At 47.5% G+C, this 18046-nt stretch overlaps 2 protein-coding genes across 3 annotated transcripts in view; one reads left to right on the top strand and one right to left on the bottom strand.

The window, feature by feature from the left end:
- The window catches only part of LOC102445691 (uncharacterized), a 25163-nt gene extending 7342 nt beyond the window's left edge, over positions 1-17821 (top strand). Inside the window, exons 4-5 of one of the 2 annotated variants that reach the window (XR_016347292.1) lie at positions 392-12008; positions 12584-17821. Coding sequence is in view for 1 of the 2 variants with exons in the window: in XM_075918103.2 (XP_075774218.2) it covers positions 392-1917 (1526 nt within the window). In the remaining variant the exon portion in view is untranslated. Of the gene's footprint in view, positions 1-391 lie in introns of both variants that reach the window. The other variant, XM_075918103.2, reaches the window with a different exon arrangement.
- Positions 2682-18046, bottom strand: part of LOC102445456 (uncharacterized) — a 27777-nt gene continuing 12412 nt past the window's right edge. The window contains exons 10-17 of the mRNA XM_075918114.2: positions 14118-14456; positions 12660-12860; positions 10613-10960; positions 8257-8361; positions 5814-5834; positions 5385-5405; positions 5236-5262; positions 2682-3697 (exon numbers count right to left, since the gene is read on the bottom strand). Coding sequence (XP_075774229.2) covers positions 3183-3697; positions 5236-5262; positions 5385-5405; positions 5814-5834; positions 8257-8361; positions 10613-10960; positions 12660-12860; positions 14118-14456 — 1577 coding nt within the window. The 3' untranslated portion in view covers positions 2682-3182. The remainder of the gene's footprint in view (positions 3698-5235; positions 5263-5384; positions 5406-5813; positions 5835-8256; positions 8362-10612; positions 10961-12659; positions 12861-14117; positions 14457-18046) is intronic.

The following is an 18046-nucleotide window of genomic DNA, read 5'->3' as shown; positions in this document are numbered from 1 at the left end:
TTCCAAAATAAACCTCATTTTATCAGGAATAAGGGTTAACAGTTATTTTGGAAGAAGGGTTTTCTTTCAAAATAACCGCTAAACAGCCTTTTTATTTCAAAATAGCGCCATAATGCGACTCTGCAAATGAAACACGGGATATTTAAATCCCCGCTTCATTTACAATTTCTGATGTCTGCATTTGCATCCCTCTGTTGAAAGAGGGTGCCAGCGTAGACATACCCAAATAAGCTCTATGAAAATTAATTTTCATAAGCCAATTTTCATGAAACTGGGGGAAGTGGAGGTTTTGTGATAGCAGTTGTTTGGGTGTTTTCTCCCCCTTTTCCTGTTTCCTTTCAGTTCAGCACAGAGAGTGACCCCTGTCTGGTTTCTGTCTTTGTCTCTGCAGGTGATGGAATGCTGATGGAGAATGAGGACAGTCTTCAGCAGACAGGACTGGAGCAAGTGGCTCCACATGGGATGTTACTGGGAAGATCTGAGGGGCTTGTTGCCCAGAGTCCTGAGCAGGGAGAGACCTGTGAGAGTCAGCCTAGCTCAGAACGGCAGCAGGAAAACCGTGGGGTGGAGCAAAAGGGGAAATCTAGTCACAGGAAAAGAGGGGTGAAAAGAAACAAAGAAACCGTTCCACAGAAAATCCCCTACACTTGCAGCGACTGTGGGAAAAGTTTCCAATGTAGACAGGTCCTCATTTCACACCAAAGGATCCACACAGGTGAGAACCCCTTCCAGTTGTCTGACTGTAGGAGTTACTTCAGTCAGAAGCCTAAGCTTCTCTCCCAGCAGGGAGTGCATCCAAATGAGACTGTGTGTGAGTGCTGCGAGTGTGGGAAAAGCCTACAGTGCCCAGCGGGTGTTACTGACCATCAGAGAAACCACCGAGTCCAGAAACCCTTCAAGTGTTCTGAGTGTGGGAAAAGCTTCAGCCAGAGGTCAGACCTTGTTAGACATCACAGAATCCACACCATGGAGAAACCTTTTTATTGCTTTGACTGCGGGAAAAGTTTCAGTCAGCGCTCCTATCTCAACGTTCATCACAGAATCCACACGGGGGAGAAACCCTTCCCCTGCGCCGCCTGTGGGAAAAGCTTCAGTCATCGCTCAAGTCTCAACAGTCATCTCCGGATCCACACCGGGGAGAAACCCTTTCCCTGTACCGCCTGTGGGAAAAGCTTCAGTCGGCGCTCTCACCTGATTGGCCACCAGGCGCTACATACAAGCGAGACGGCCTACAACTGCTCCGACTGTGGCAAAAGCTTCCAGCAGCGCTCCAGTCTCCTTGATCATCAGAGAACTCACACGGGCGAGAAGCCCTTCAGCTGCTCCGAGTGCGGGAAAAGCTTCAGTCGGCGCTCGTACCTCAGTAAGCATCGGATAATCCACACCGCAGAGAAACCCTTCAGCTGCCCTGCCTGCAGGAAAACCTTTGGCTGGAGCTCCGACCTTGTTCGACATCAGCGAACCCATACAGGGGAGAGACCCTTCAGCTGCGCTGACTGTGGGAAAGGCTTCAATCAGCGCGCCAACCTTATTAAACATCAGCGAATCCACACTGGGGAGAGGCCCTTCAGCTGTGCCGACTGTGGGAAAAGCTTCAGTCGGCGCTCCTGTCTTAAGAATCACCGTGCAAACCACACCGGGGAGAAACCCTACACATGCGCTGACTGTGGGAAAGGCTTCAGTGTGCGCGCATATCTTATTAATCACCAGAAAAGCCATGGGGAGAAACCCTTTGACTGTTCTGACTGCGGAAAAACCTTCAGCCATGTCTCAAGCCTTGTTATTCATCAGAGAACGCACACAGGAGAGAAGCCCTTCAGCTGCCCTGACTGTGGGAAAAGTTTCAGTCAGAGGGTCCACCTGCTTAGACACAGGAGAGCCCACCTCGCAGAGAAACCTTACAACTGCTCAGAGTGACGAAAAAGGTTCAGAGGTTTTTGAATATCAGAGACCCCACGTGGGTGAGAAGCCCTTTAATTGCTGTGACTGTGGGGAAATGGGCTTAAATTGTAGCAAAGGAAATTGAGATCAGACATCAGGAAAAACTTCCTGGCAGGGTGGCTAAACATTGGAATAAATTGCCTGTGGTGGTTGTGGAATTTCCATCACTGGACAAACTTAAGAGCAAGTTAGGCAGAGAGCTCTCAGGGACGGGCTTGATCAAGGCTGGGGAATCTCTGGCCCACCAAACAATTTAATCATGCTCCTTCCTCCTGAAGGTGCCTCGTGCTGGGGGAGGCCTTCCCTCTGGTCCCATATGCTTCCCTGACTGTAAAGGAGGCATCGCTGGCAGATGTTGCTTCCTGATGCAGCCGCCCTTTGAAGGCAAGGGACTGGGGGGTCGGAGGAAAAGCTGGGCCCTCCCCTTCGTCCTGAAAGGACCCTATTTCCAGGCAAGGGAAATGCAAATGTGATCATCATGTTTTGGCCACAAAGCTGGCTTAGCTACTCTCCCATTGGCTGTTGAACTGAGTCAGCCCCACTCTGCCATTGGCTGTTGAGCTGAGTGAGCCCTGCCATTGGCTGGTGTCTCAAGCCATTTTGGTCCTGCCATTGGCCATGAGCCTGGATGAGCCACCCTAGCATTGGCTACTCAGCCAAGAGGTGTGAGCCCTGCCCTGGGCCATTAGCTTGGCCAAGCTGCCCTGCCACTAGCCAAAACAAAGAACAGGACTAGGTAGCACTTTAAAGACTAACAAGATGGTTTATTAGGTGATGAGCTTTCCTGGGCCAGACCCACTTCCTCAGATCAAATAGTGGAAGAAAATTGGCACAACCATATATACCAAAGGATACAATTTAAAAAAATGAACACATATGAAAAGGACAAATCAAATGTCAGAACAGAAGGGGGATGGAGGGGGGAAGGTAAATGTCTGTGAGCTAATGATATTAGAGGTGATATCACTGCCACTAGGCACTGAGACTAACCAAACCTGCCCTGCCATTGGCCAGAAGCACAGCCCAAGCACCCTGCCATTGGCTACAGAGATAAGCAGCACCCCCACCTCAGCCCCTCTGCTCCCCCGTAAGCCCCAGGGGTTCTTCCCCCTTCTTCCCAGCGGCTTCAGGGAAGGAGGGGGAGGAGCTTTCAGGTAACAGAGATGAGGAGCCAGGGGCTGGGTAGGGGGTTTCCTGCAGGGTCACAGAGACGAGGGTTTGTGAGGCTAGAGAGGCTGAGGTCAGTGACACAGGCGGAGTGGGCACATGTCCCATACCCCCAGCCAGGGTTGGATTCTCTCCTGGGGCAGGGAGCCTGGCGGGAAAACATAGATTAGATTCTCAGTATCAGCATTGGTAAATACCACCTGCCCCCGGTCACAGTCCAGACAAACCCGGACCCTCCTGGGGATCTGGGACAAGAGGAGGGGGGTGACGTAGTCAGTGAGAGCCCAGCAATTACTCCCGGACCGCTGCACAGCCCAGATCCCCCCCTCGGGGGTCATACTGATCCCTCCCTTCCTGCTTACAGACTCCTTGGCCACCCCTACAGCCCAGTTATGCCCATTCCCCACATCAACCTCCCAGGAATGTCTCCCCGAGGTGAATCTCTCATTGCCAAGCACACAGGGGTCAACATCAAATCTCTCCGGGATGTCAGGCCGTGACTGCACATCGTATCCCCATTGCAAACATTTCCCATCCTCCGACAGTTTAAGCAGGACATGCGCCGTGTCTTCATCCAGAGTCACGTTGTCTGGAGAGAGAATACGAGTGTGGGGGCAGAGCTCGGCCCTGGGGGGTCGATGGTGTCAGGGACAGAAGCTGCCCCAGCTGGGCAGCGACTCAGGGAATCTTCTGCCTCCAGGGGCTGCCCGGCTTCCAACAGGGAGCAGCCCTGAGACCTCAACCCAGTGAAGTGGAGAGTCACTTTCCATGCGAGGAACAGAGCAAGATTTGTAGAGCCAACCTTGAGCCCTGGCGTTACACGTCCAGCCCTCCTCCTGCCGGACACCAGAGATGCTGGAATCCTGGGGCAGCCCCAGGGGATTTCTACTTACATCAGTCAAATGATCACAAATATATTTTCCCTGTGGTGCCCTCCCTTCTTATTTAAAACCCTGGAACTTGATTGGCTCCAGCTTACGCCTGCTGCAGCCTTCCATGTGCCTGGGCTCTGTAGACATTTCAGTAGTTAATCTATGCTTCATTCAGGTTCTGTACAGGAAGTCAGCAGGGCTGCCAGCTAGGTTTATTAGTGCAGACTGCAGCTTTCACATTGGGATTTTGATTGTGAAGCAAAGAGCCTGTAGAAGAGATGAGAACAGCGGCGAGAGGAGAAAGAGGGTTTGGAGAATTCATGGAGGAGAAAGCAGAACGATGGTTGAAAAGCAGAACAAACCTGGGATTTTATGGAGAGGAAGAAAGCAAAAGCAGCAGAGCAGACCCTGAATTCTAGTGAGCGTGATCCCTAGGTTATGTCTACACTACAGAGTTTTCAAAAACATGTTTTTCTGAAAGAGCTTCACTTACATCCACACTACAATCTCATTTTCAAAAAAAAACAAAGAACTGGGGGACTTTTCTGACACTGGTAAACCTCTTTCTACAAGGAAGAGCTCTTTCGGATAAAGGTGTGTGTCAACAGGGAAGAGAGTTTTCAAAAGAAGAGGAAAGACAGGTTAGATAGACATCTGTCAGGGATGGTGTAGACGGAGCTTGATCCTGCCTTGAGGGCGGGGGGCTGGACTCGATGACCTCTCGAGGTCCCTTCCAGTCCTATTATTCTATGATTCTATGATTCTATGAAAGAGGAAAAAGCACAAGTGCCCTGGTGGCCACTTCACTCAGTAATCACAGCTGAAATGCAAGAGAGCATCCATTCAGTGTGGACACTATCTTTCAAAAAAGCAGATCACCTTTTTTTATGTTTTTGCTGTGTAGATGATCTCTTTCAGAAGAAGTTATTTTGGAAACTCTTTTCCGGAAAAGCTTCTTCTGAAAGAAGCCTGTAGTCTATACGTAAGCCAACTGCTGGTCCTCTACCTGACACTAGGACTAGGATGGATCCTAAGAAGCATTAACTGCCCAGTGACTCCGAGCAGGGATATTTCCCGAATTGTGGGAGCGGCATGTAAGGCAGGCGTGTTGCGTTGGACCTTTCCTCTCTCCTTTGGGAACCTCCAAAGCCTCTGATCCCTGACCCAGGAAAATATTCTACACACATATCTCCTTAGCTTTTACACGGTGAAAGGGAGCAGGGTTTCCCATTGGTTAAGCTCACACTGTCATTACCTGCATCAATTAAGCATCGCCTCCATTCTGAAAGCAAAGAAACAGACAAGGAGAAAAATTAAACCGGACAAAATGCAGAATCTGTAAGAGTCAGAACAACAGAAAAAGCTGCAGTCCAAAAAAAACCACGAAACAAAAAATATCCTTACCTAGCTCTCTTAGAAGTTTACCTGAATGAAAAACAAAAGGGCATCCTGTAAAAGCTTCTCCTGGGTGAATTAACCTCTGTCTACCCCCCAATCACTGATCATTTTGGGCAATGCCGGGCAGTGTTTAACATCCGTTCACCCCTAGGGACGGCACAAGGTAACTCCACCACGGTGTGGCTGCACGAGTGGTCTGATCTGCTGCAGATTTACAAGGAAAGGCGGAAGGAGCCCAGAAATCTTCTGGCAACCATCCAGGCTACCTCATTGGAAACACATGGCCAGTGCTGGCATCCTACCCTTAATTGCATAACATGACATGCAATCAGCACGGGCAGTATTACTCATGAGTTCCCAGCGGATGTGGTCGCATCCATTCAGAAATCTTTCGCAACATCATATTGGTTCTACCAGGAGACAAAAGGAACTTACTGATCAGGTGAAGATATTTCCCTGGAAAAGAAAACAACAGACAGGTCAGGACTTTTTCAGTGGTTCTAGGTTTAAAGTAATTTTTTCATGATGAGACTTTGTGTAATAACCATGCTGCCCTTCTACCAAGCCATTGCAGTTACTCCAGGACTTGCAGGCAATGTTTGCTCACATTTTTCCAATGTGAAGAAAACATTTTATTATGTGCACCAAGGCATGTGCAGATGTGCACCACCAGCAGAAACATGCTGCCGTCAGCGGGCGCTCTGCTAATCAGCCAGGCGGCATTTCAATCTCTTCTGGGTGAACGACCAAGCGCTTACAGGGCATGCTGGGAGCAGACTGGGTTCCCAGTGGGAGAGAAATAAGTGGCGGAGTCTGGGGGCACTGTAAGTATAAATTGATGTGTTAACACACAGAGACCGCCCTAGAACAGCGATGGTCACAAACAGCACACAGTAAGCCCTTCCAAGGAGGCAAACCCTTCAACAGGCACTTCCCCCAACGCCAAGGCTTGGTTCCTAGGGAACTCCATGTGGCTAATAAATTCTACTCTGGTTTGAAAGGGCTGTTTGGTGTCACAGCAAACCGTTGCTGGGATGAATTTGTCCCTAAGAACATACAGGTCTCTATTCAGGAGACTCGCTCAGTGGGGACTCATCGGGGAGAGCTCTTTATGTAAAAACTAGGGGTGTTCAATTTTGTGGGTTTTAGTAATCATGTGGCTGTGGCAATTTTAAACTGTTACGTGGTTACTAAAATTGTCCCTGGGGGAGGGGCCAGCAGCCACTGTGCTCCCCGCCCCACTCCCGGGGAGCCCCTGCCGGTTCTGACTCTCTTCATGGACTGGCTCTGCCTGCCACTCCATCCTGCTGCCTCAGATGCAGAGGCAGCATTGCAGGGAGGTGGGGGGGAAGAGCAGAGAAGGTGGTTCTGCAGGATCCAGAGCTCACGGGGAGCCGGCTCCTGAGCACCAGCTCTTGCCTCCCCCCCCCCCCCCCCAAGATGCTGATGCCTCTGTGGGAAGCAGCAGGCAGCTCTACAAGAATTGGCATGTACAGGGATGTAGAGGTGGGGGGGGGGGGGAGTCGTTAGGATTAACTGATACACCCAGGCTTATCAATTAATTGTTTAAATGTCTGTTCTATACGCTAACAGCCCTAGTGAAAACAGACAGGCTGGTTCCCCCATGTTCATTGAAGGAGGGGTGAGGCTGTGAGGCCTTCTCTGAAGGAAGAGGCACCCCCTGGAAGTGGGGCAAACTCCAGGGGATGAAGAGCTTGATTGAAAGCGAGGGAAGAACTCCGCTCCTGTGGATCCAGGACACTTACTTCCTAGATAATAACTGACGCCGGAGGAATTGTCTCTAACCTGAGACCAAGACGTTGAGCAAACACTGCTGTTTCCTGCTCAGTTCCCTCCTCCTGGAACTGCAGAACCCAAAACTAACAGGAGTGCAGCCTGCCGGCCCCAAGACTGAACATTTGCTCCCACACTAAAATAAAAAATAAAACAGAAAAACTAGGAAGTCTCTGCACAGTGGCACCCCACAGAAGTAGCCTGCCAAACACCTCAACAATAATACGCTATCCATGAGTGCTGCAATCATCTTTTGAACACACTAGAATTAAATCTCACCCATTCTGAGACAGGAGTTTTCATAGGGACCAAGGGTAGTTACGAGCCCTAAGTACATCGATTTTCAGTAACAGTTGGGAACTTGACTCCCTTGGGCTCCATTTTCAGCCTAATTAAACTAGTACAAACTTAGTTTTAGACTTAATTTTAAGACGAAGAGAAACATGTTTAAACAAAACTAAAATAAACTCCACCTAAATGGATGTGTTCATACAGAAGTTTGGATTAGTTTCACAAAAATCAATTTAAATTCAGAACTCAAGTTGTAACTTTCTCACTTAGGGTACATCTAGACGTATGTTTCCCAAATGGTTTTCTGTGGAACCCCAGGGTTCCATGAGAGAATTCCATTACAACCTGAACTATCAGAATAGAATTTTCATTTATGAATTTTATTGAAAACAATTTTCATTTGTGTTTGCTACAATAAGTGTCCCTGTGTAATGCCAGCCTAACCAGCGAGTGGGAATGATAATGCCACTACTTAACACTGAATAAACTGGAAAAGCAGATGCGTTTTTTCGGTTTCCCTGTAAACCTTGTTCTATGAGGAAGGGATGTTCCAAAAGAGGATTCTCCCCCTCCTCCCCACAACATTTGGCCCCGTGTATATGGGCCAAATGTCAGAAAAGCTTCTTTCAGAAGGAAAGCGGAAAAAGATAAGAAAATTGTAGTTCATAATTTGCGTCTCTTTTTCCATCTCGTCTATGGCTGTGTTTCGACTACAAAAAAAGGTCTCAGCTGTCGTTTCATAAGGGTAATACCCAGTTCCGATCACACCGCCTTCCCCCCTTTAGAGTTTTACCTCTTAATTTGAGAAGAAAAAGGGTCAGGCCGATGAACACCAACAAAATCACCAGAGTCACAATCCAAACAACAATCCAGGGAACTGCTCCCGGGGAAGAGACATCTGAAACACAAAGCCCCTGTTAGGCTGGAAATAACAAATGGCATTCTTTCATTTGCAATAACAAACTAGAATTATATTCCAGGAAAACAGATCACGTTTGTTATTTCAAACTATACTAGCGTTTGAAATAAAACTATACTTTTTACTATGCATGTGCGCAACATCAAAAACTGCCATGAAACACAGAAGGGAAAAATTGCTCCCTGAGATTTAAAAAAAAAAAAACCTATCAGAAACCAACCAGTAGGTAACTTGCCCCTGCCTTGTAGGGAGTGCATGAGAACAAGAAATCTAATTTCAGTTTAAACATATATAGTGAAACCTTTGTTATCCGGCACTCTGTTAACCAGAAAACTTTGTTAACTGCCATCGCCCCCAGCCACAATACTGTCACATTTTCAGGCCTGACTTGATTGGCTTATTTTTTTTATTTAAGAAGTACTAATCCTCTTTAACTCAAACTAGAAATGTGAGACCAACTGCCTCATGCTACAAAACTACCAATATTAAAAACCTGAGTTTTACTATTATTGTCCATTGTTTTTTCCTAGGTTGGTGGGACCTTCAGAGAACCAGAACTTTTAGATAACCAGAACACCCTTATCCCCGAGCATGCCAGATAACACAGGTTTTACTGTATTAAAAAATAGAAATAAAATTCCACTTTCATCTTTCATAGGGCTTAAAAACCCAACCACTATGTTTTCATTATAATTCTATCTGTGGGGCATTTGTGGACAGTAATTCTTTCGGATTTCTTTTTAATGTAACCTTAATTCTTTTCTCAGGTTCAAACTACTTTTTTTATGGGATAGTTATAATATCTCTGGAATGTATAAACTGTGCTCTCAACTTTATCTAAAAGAAGTTTTCCCGTGAGGAAGTATTTTAAATTTTGTGATATTTAGCAAACCTGACTTTTTTTTCTTTCCCTCTCCCCTGTTTGGGATGGCAGCTTTTGGGTTGGGTGGTCAGTGACCTGACATATAAAAAGCTGAGGGATCCTTTTCTAGGCTGAAGTGTGCATTTCTTACAGTATACATTCTGGTTGGAGTGCTCGGTCACAAGACGTAAGCACTTGTAAAGCAGTTGTGTAACAGTGTTTCAATCCGGGGGCCTCAGAGAGGGAAGTGAAAGCTCTCCAGAACAGGGGAGCCAGTTGTGATTAACCTCTTTGGAGAGGACATAAAGGGGGCAAGGAACACAAGAGATTTCTCCCTCAATTTCTATGCTTTATAGGTTTTGAGCTCACAGATTTAATTGATTTTTAAGGGAGTGGAGCAGAGCTGCAGCAGCAGGGACTAGCAGGTAGAGCCAGGAGGCGGTAGCCTATGAGCCTCTGTGCTCTCCTGCCCTGGCCCCTCCTGTGCACTTGCGCCCCCTTAACCATTTTCAACATTTACTTAAATGAGTCCCCAAAAACAGCAAAGCGGGGGGAAGCTCCTCTAACATTTTCCATCCATAAGGGGGGCGAGTTTTGTCTTGAGCACCAATACTGAGGTCATGTGCACTTGTTCGGACGTGTGTGACCATAGCGCCCAAGTTATTCACAAACATACAGATATTTTTAAATGTTAGTGGAGAAAAAAGAAAGGTTACTAAAAGAAAGGCCAATTAACAAAGTGTATGACTTTTATACCATTTTTGGGCCAGCATCCCCACCTATGGGTGCAGCCATGATCTGCCTGCTTCCCTCAAATTCGGTAACGTGACAGAGGGGCACATCCTATCGCCCTCCCCTTGATTTCAGAGCTGGGTCAAAGCTCTTATCTCCACTTGTGATCCGCAGCCTGGCACTGCAGGAGTCAGAAGCTCCTTTGGCTGACAAACCTGGTGCTGGGAACTTTCATGTGACTTTCATCCCAGTGTTTCCAGCCCTTGCTGAAGATGTGGGAGACCCTGGTTCGTCTCCCCCCCTCTGCCTGTTGGGGAGACATGGTCTCAACAGCCATCTCCCACTGCTCGTGAGTCTGGTGTGGGGCTCTTTCACACTCCTGCTGAAGTTGTTTCACTCTGGAGAAATCTGGAGGACTAGATCACAGATCTCCTTCTAGCATGTGACAGCCATAAGCACTGGGCTACCAGAACCATTCTCTGTCTCTCTAGCCCAGTGGTTGTTTAATGACTATTTTTAGGGTCTCATGGGCACTTAATTGGTAAGTGCTTGATGCGGGGAGATAGGTACTTGAGTAGCTCTGGGATCTGGGACTACGAGCCCGCTAAAAAGAGATGACAGACCCACATTACTGACCTGTGATCTTCAGTTCCAGTTCGGCTTCTACGTGAAAGACCCCATCCTGAACAGAACAGCGGTACTGTCCTTCATCGGAACGCCTGACATTCACAATCTTCAAGGCCACATTCCCGTCCGTGAGGCTGGCTTTCAAAAGCTCAGTCCTGCCGTGATACTCGGGCATCTGCTGCCCAAACTCATCCTTCCCACGCCGGTACAGGTGCACGAAGGATGTGAACTCAGAGCGGAACCATCTGACCTCCATGTTCTCAGCGCTCATGCTGGGGAACAGGCGACAGGGTAACACGATCTCCTCCCCCACCATGGCCGTGACAGGGTGACCAGGCCCAACCACTGTGAACCGAGCTGTGAAAGGCACAAAGAAAACAAAGTAAGTGCGTCATATTCCCTTTAAATCAATGACACCCCTAAATTCAGGTCCCTTGGGTGTATTTTCCTATTCTGTGCCTCTTTTGCAGCGGTCTGACATTCACCAGAATGTGTCCTGAACCAACATACACAGTTTACAATAAACAATGCACTGGGATAACCATAATTGATATTAGTTTTAATGGAAGCTGAAATACAGTCTGCCGTTTTCCTTATCAGTCACTCTAGACCGAATGCCCTTGCACTAGCAAATGAAAGGAGTTTTTAAAAAGTTTTTTGAATGATATAAAATTATATATAGGGTACCAGTCAGGAAAGAATCTTTCTTCAGAAAGTTAAACGTCTGCTCAATATTCCTATCAGCATAGGCTGAAATCTTTCCCTCCGGGAGTTCACATTTTTCAAGCCGATTAGGATTTTGAGAAGAAAAGGGGCCCATTTAGAGAACGCCACATGAAGAAAGGGGATTGACGAGGTGCAGTAGGTCCATAGTTTTGGATCCTGAAGGGCAGAGGAGACATTTTGCTGTGTGATCCCCATTTCAGTCTCAGCAGCTAGTCCCATTTTGGGGCTTGCTGGAAGCAGAAATGAGCAGAGGCTGCTACACTCTTTGCTGAAATCTTTTTTATTCACATGGAATATACTGAGTCCTGCTTCTCCAAATGCAGAAGGACCCAAAAGCAAAAGGAGCAGTTTTGTAGTGACCAGCCCCACCCTTTTCTAGACAACAGACTCGATGTTCCCTCTGTAGCTGTTCCCCGTCACCCTGTGCTCACAGGCTTGTTTGGCTTCTTTGCTTTTGTGTCTCTGCCGCTCTCTCTGGTCTTGTCCCCTTGCAGTTCTGTTTCTGCCCTCTTGGCTCTCAGACTCTGACACTCACCTGTTTGCAACACCTCTGGGAAAGCTGCTCCCTGAATTTGCCACCTCCTCCCGCCCCAGCACAGTCGGCACTTTCTACACGTGCACTTCTGTGCCACAAACTTTTGTCGTTCGGGGATGTGAAAAACCCACCTCTCTGGCCAGCGTAAGTTTCACCAATAAAACCACCAGTGCGGACAGGGCTGTGTTGGCAGGAGACGCTCACCTGGCCTAGCTACTGCCGCTCGTTAGGACAGCCACATTTCCATGCTGCCGCTGTGGTCAGAGGCAGCAGGGGGAGGTGGGAGCCAGTGCCCATGAGGAGCCGGGTTTTAAACCAGCTGCCCATGTGAAGGGGATCCACAGAGATGCCTGCCCCTCTCCCCATTATGGGGAGCAAAGCTGGTGTTTGGGAGGAGCCGGTGAGCCAGGCTGGAACGCCCCTTCCCACAGTGGGGTGGGCCCAGCCAGGCCACGGGTTAATCAGTACCCAGCAAGCACCATGTGGGAAGATGCTAACCAGTTATCTGCGGACATCCTGAGCAGCCATGGGAGATTTCATAGTGGCACTACGGTAGCAATACAGCTATATAACCCCCACCTCTGCCCACGCTCGGGCTGGCTTTGTGTTAGGGGCGTCTACAAGATTTCACTCCACCCATAATCTTTCCTTTATTTTTTTAACTGATGTTCAGACACTGGAAAGTCTGTGCCAATTTCAGTTTACCATTCTATAAACAGGTAAACAGGGCAATGGCTGAAATCAAACCAATCAATCAATCCTGTAAGCAGCAGCAGAAGCTACGGACCTTCCTACCTGAGTCCAGCCTGGGGACACACAGTGCTTGGAAGAAAATGATCAATGCGTGAAGCAAGGAGCCGGCTCCGGAGCTGCGGCCGAGGGACAGAACTTCCATCTCACCGGAACTGGATCCAGACCACAGGGCAGGAGGGAAGGATAAGACAGCAACAGCAGCAATGTCTTGAGTGTAGCACACTCCCAGTGATTTCAGACAACCTGCACACAGAGACAATGGAAAATGATGAACATGACGCATTACGAGACAAACCAAACCAGGCGCTGCACATTTCTCTTTCTGCCTGACTCGATAACTTCCCGAACTCTGCATCTGATCAATCCCGACACCCCATGAAGATCTCCCAGCATCGCTCCAAAGCCACCTCCTGATCCCAGGAAACGGACCCCCCCACACACAGCAAATATGTTAGCCAACAGAATTTTTTTTGGGGGGGTGAGGTGTTTTGGTATTTTTGGCTAAGCCATCTGGCAACCCTAATTACCAGATGGCTCTGAGGAGCAACGCCAAGTAGGGCAGAAATCAATTTTGAGAGGGTCAGATCCTGTTCCAGTCTGTCCCCATTCAACACTAAGATCATGGACATCTGGTAGCCTAGGTGGGAAGGCTTTTTCTTCCCAAACTGCCAGACACAGCCCCACCCACACTCTGCTGGGAGCTTGCCCAGTGTTTCTGAAACTGTGTTCAGAGGCAGGGTTTTTGGTTTGTTTGTTTTTCCTCAACAAAAAATCCTCCGTGTTCTGCATTTAAAAAAAATATCCTTTGGTGTTCCAACGTCTTAAAAAGTTTAAGAAACTGCTGTAGATAGAGAATGCTAAGTCCTGTTCGAGTGCAGGATGATCTCTGGAGATGGGTCTACACTGCACCATGGCTCGAAATAAGATTTGCAATTGGAGCTAGGCAACACGTGTATCTTATTTCAGAATCGATTATCTTGTACTTTGGCACTGTCCCTGCAGCGCCACATTTCGAAATACCCCCGGGTTGCAAAACGCCACTTACGCCTCGTGGAGTGAGGTTTACAGGGGCGTCGGAAGAACGAGCCCGGAACATTTCGAAATCACCAGCTTGCTGGGAAGAGGCGAGATCGCCATTTCAGGCTCCCTCGGGTATCCCCAAATAACCCTGCAGTGTAGACATAGCCCGGAGCTCCCCGCCAATCCTAGGAGGTACAGATTTCTCCCTCACCCCTCCCAGCGGCTGTTCACACGGAGCTGCTCTGCCATCCCCCAGATCAACCGGTTTTCTTTTCTATCCGAGGAGGAAATCTCCGTTCAGCGACTTTTAACACACGCGGGACTGGAGCCCCGGGTCCCCGCAGGGCCGGACGCGTTTCCCCTTTGCAGGGGCCGGGCCCGCAAGGACTCGCCGCCCCCACCAGGCCCAACGCCGGGGCGGTAACTGCGCTCCGCGCAGCGCACCCCGATTAGTGACCAGTCTCCGCGGGGCGAGCCTACCTGCCGGGCCCTCCCCGCCCCTGGGCGAGCTCCGGGCTGCGCTCGGCTCCCGGGCTCCGCGCAGCGAACTCGCCTCTCCAGCGCCGCACCGCCTCTTCCTGGGGCCCGCCCCGCGGCTGGCAGGCCGCCGCAAAGGGGGCCGGTCACCGCTCTGTGGAGTTGGGGAAGGGAAACTTCCCCCCGCGGCGGTAACTTTCTTTCCTTCCCCTCGTGCGGAAATGCTGGGAAGGGCGCGCGCCGCGGTGCCTTTCAGCCAGCGCCGGGAGAAACCAGGGGAACGCGCTGCCGCAGGGAATTGCGCACAGCCCCCTACAACGTCTCTGGACGGTACCAGACTCCCTCCCCGCCAAGATCATCAAACCGCTCAGCGGGACAAAAGAGCTGGGTTAGTTTTGCTTCAGAAGTGGCTCCTCATAACGCCTGTTTGTGCCTGACTAGATGGAGCAGGATTTTCTTATCCCAGGAAAGCAGGGGTGGGGAACCTCAGGCCCTCGGCTCCTGGCTTGCCTGGAGCTGCCCCCCCCCCCCCCCAGGCTCAGCATTGAGGAGCCAGCATTCATGCGCCCGCCCCTCTCCCCCTCCCACCCACCTGCAGGGCTGGAGCTCAGAAAATCTACTAACCTGGTCCCTCCAGGCTCTGGTGTGCCAGGTAAATGTGGGGGTGTCTTTCTCCTCACTCAGGGGCTTCTCCCTTTGCTTCTCCCTTGTCTGCGGCCGCTGACTGATTTTTCCGTGGGTCAGCAGCCCCAGACCCAGAAAAAGTTCCCCAGGCCTGCACTAGTCTTTCCACTGCCCCAGGACTCTTCCTTGTTCTCACTGAAACTGACTAACCCCTCTGATATTTAAGTTTTTCCTGTTACAGACTAACTGGGCTGCTCCTCTGAAGCTCACGATTAAGACATCTGGCTCCGTTACCGGCGCCTTCCGTGTCATTTCCGTTGCCAGCGCCTTTCCAGTCATTTCCCTGGCCCTTGTAACCGGAGAGCAGCGTCTTGTGCAATCGTGTTCATTCCAGAGCTGTGGGCTCTGTCCCTGTTCTCTGAGATGTCAGAGGGAAATCGTAACAAAATGACGTCTGGTGTTTAGAAATCAGAAAGCAATGGGGAGAGGGGAAGGATAAATCCAGATGTTCCAGATACTTACAAGGGGAGCGGGGAGGGAAATTATTTCCTGGGTGAATCAAAGCTGAAATTTACATCTTGCTCTTTTTCTGAAGAGAGGGGGATTCCGCATGCCCCTGATGCAGGCCTACCATAATTTAGTCTCCCCAAACGAGGATGCTGCTGGAGGGGAAAGGTTCAACAAGCGGGGGGAGACAAAGGAAATTAAATCTATGAATTTCACCCCTCAACGGGCTGTTTTCCTTTGGCAATGAGGGATTAAAGAAAACATTCAACACGTAGGGTGGATGAAAATTGGAATTGATATCGCAATGAAAACTTTAAACTAGAGAGCTTCTTTAACTTGGACTTTTAAAACAATTTATTTTAAAAAAATCAATTTTTAAAATGGTAACAATCCAAGGTAAATTATAAAGGTCTATAATCTAGTAAAATCATTTAAATTCAATATACATACATTAATATGCAAACAGTGCATGGTTGCTGCAGAAGTTTTACACAAAAACAAACTGTTGAACTGGTAGAAATCGCTGACTAAGCACTTGGAACTGTTACACATACACTATTCTGTCATTCACACTCCCTGGGGGTACCCCCCGTTACCCATCTTTGGGCTCAGGCATAACCTTTCTATGGCTTTCTAACTGCAGGGTTTTTGTGCAAAAATCTTTTTGCAGAAGAGATCTTCCTCAAAAACTTCTTGTGCAAAAGCGCGTCTACACCTCAAAAGCATAAGGCAAAAGTGATGTGCTTTTGTGCAAGAGAGCATCCACGCTGCATGGATACTCTTGCATAAGAATGGCCATCAGAGCACCTGTGCTTTTGCCAATAGGGGTTTCTTGTGCAAAACCCCCCTGAAGCACCCACACCTGCCTTTTTGCACAAGAGCTGTAGCACTAAAAGGACTTATTCCTTGTGGGAAGAGAAAAAACTCTACCGCAAAAAGCCTTCTCTTCTGCTGATGTTAATGTTTACTGTGAAAACAGTCTGGTTGCTTTCCAAACTTTGGATGTTAAAATTCAGAAGTACCCAACATTTTATATAGGAGAATGGTTTATTATAAAAGACTGTACATAAACTTTAACAAGTTAAATACAAATTGGCTGCATCTAGACTGGCAAGTTTTTCCGCAAAAGCAACTGCTTTTGCACAAAAAAGCTTGCCAGCTGTCTACACTGGCCGCTTGATTTTGCACAAAAGCACTGCCGTTCTACTGTCCGAAATCAGTGCTTCTTGCACAAATGCTTTGACGTTCCCGTTCAGGCAAAAGCCCTTTTCTGGAAATGTTTTTGCACAAGAGGGCCAAGTGTAGACAGGTAAAAACTGTTTTGCACAAAAAAGCCCCAATGGCGAAAATGGCGATTGGGCCTTTCTTGCGCAAAACCGCATCTAGATTGGCACGGACGCTTTTCCACAAAAAGTGCTTTTGCGGAAAAGCGTCTGTGCCAATCTAGATGCTCTTTTCCGCAAATGCTTTTAATGGAAAAACTTTTCCGTTAAAAGCATTTGCAGAAAATCATGCCAGTCTAGAGGTAGCCATTAAGTGAAGACTTTCCAATTTATAAAGAAAATACAGATAAATTATTGGTTGATAATGTCTCAGAAAGTGAGATTAACAGTTAAAAAAGCAGAAAGCCTTTGGAAGTTACAATGTCTTTTAGGAAGTTGAGGGAGTTTTGATGTTTCTAAATTTACACTAGAAAACAAACGAGGCAGTGACCAATCAAGCTTCCAACTACCAGTTTTATAGCACTTCTATTAAGAAGTGTATATTGAACACTCCACTAGGACAGCACCTTGAAATCCAAAATAAATCCTTGGTACATACAATAGAGTATGCAGCATAATGTGAGCAGGTAAGTGAAGCACTCCAGTTTTGTATAAAATGAAGCGAGCGTCCGATTTGACTTTTTTCCCAAGTGCCATAATGCAGAGGCGAGGTAAAGTGTATTTGTTACTTTCCAATAATAATTAGGATGTTTATGTCTGTTCCCATACAACTGCTCTGACTGCCTAGCTGGTGTATTATCAGTTCTGAACACAGCTGCTCTCCTGTTGATCTAGCATCATTTGTATTTATCAATGTCAGTTGCAACAAACTGAAACCAATTATTAAATTACAAGTTCAACATTCAGCTGAGAATCCTTTTTCAAGTACTTCATTTTAGCAGTACTTCAACCCTTTACACAAGTTACTTTTGAAAGAAGATTGTGGTAAGTGGCTAATGTTTAGGTTTTGCATATGTTTGCCCACTAATCTCAATGTTAAATAAGGCTATAACACTTGTATTTAGTTTAGTACGGTGCTTGCAGTAACATAATCAAACTGACTTACGTGGCAAAACAATTAGAAATGCTGACAAAGTAATGGACAAGACCTTTGGTTCCACTTATATATTTATGACTGGAAAAGCTGTAATGGAAATATACTCATTAAAAAAAAGCCTGGTACAAATTACACGTACATAAGACCACCTATTTTTTATTCACATGGACACCTTAGAGACGCAAGCGATTCATCATAATAGACTTTAGTGAATCCTCCAGATAAAGATTACAACACATTGGAAGCATCTTGGATTTTTTAAAAAATATATTTCAATACACAAGTTTGCACGCATGATTTAAACAATTATAATTCAAGAATGAGCAAGAGGTTTAACAAAAAGTAATATGACCAGCACGGACATTAAACTTTTCACCCAGATTTTAATATGTTAGTTTAACATAGTTAGTTAACATGCGGCACTGAAAAAATGTAATGGTACAATTTGAATCGTGGTTCAGTAAATATTATACCCTACTTCC

The sequence above is a fragment of the Pelodiscus sinensis genome, chromosome 19 (genome assembly GCF_052426305.1).
Source record: "Pelodiscus sinensis isolate ZL-2025 chromosome 19, ASM5242630v1, whole genome shotgun sequence".
NCBI lineage: Eukaryota > Metazoa > Chordata > Testudines > Trionychidae > Pelodiscus > Pelodiscus sinensis.
The sequence above is the reverse complement of the archived record's forward strand: the minus strand, read 5'-3'. Positions and strand labels throughout refer to the sequence as shown.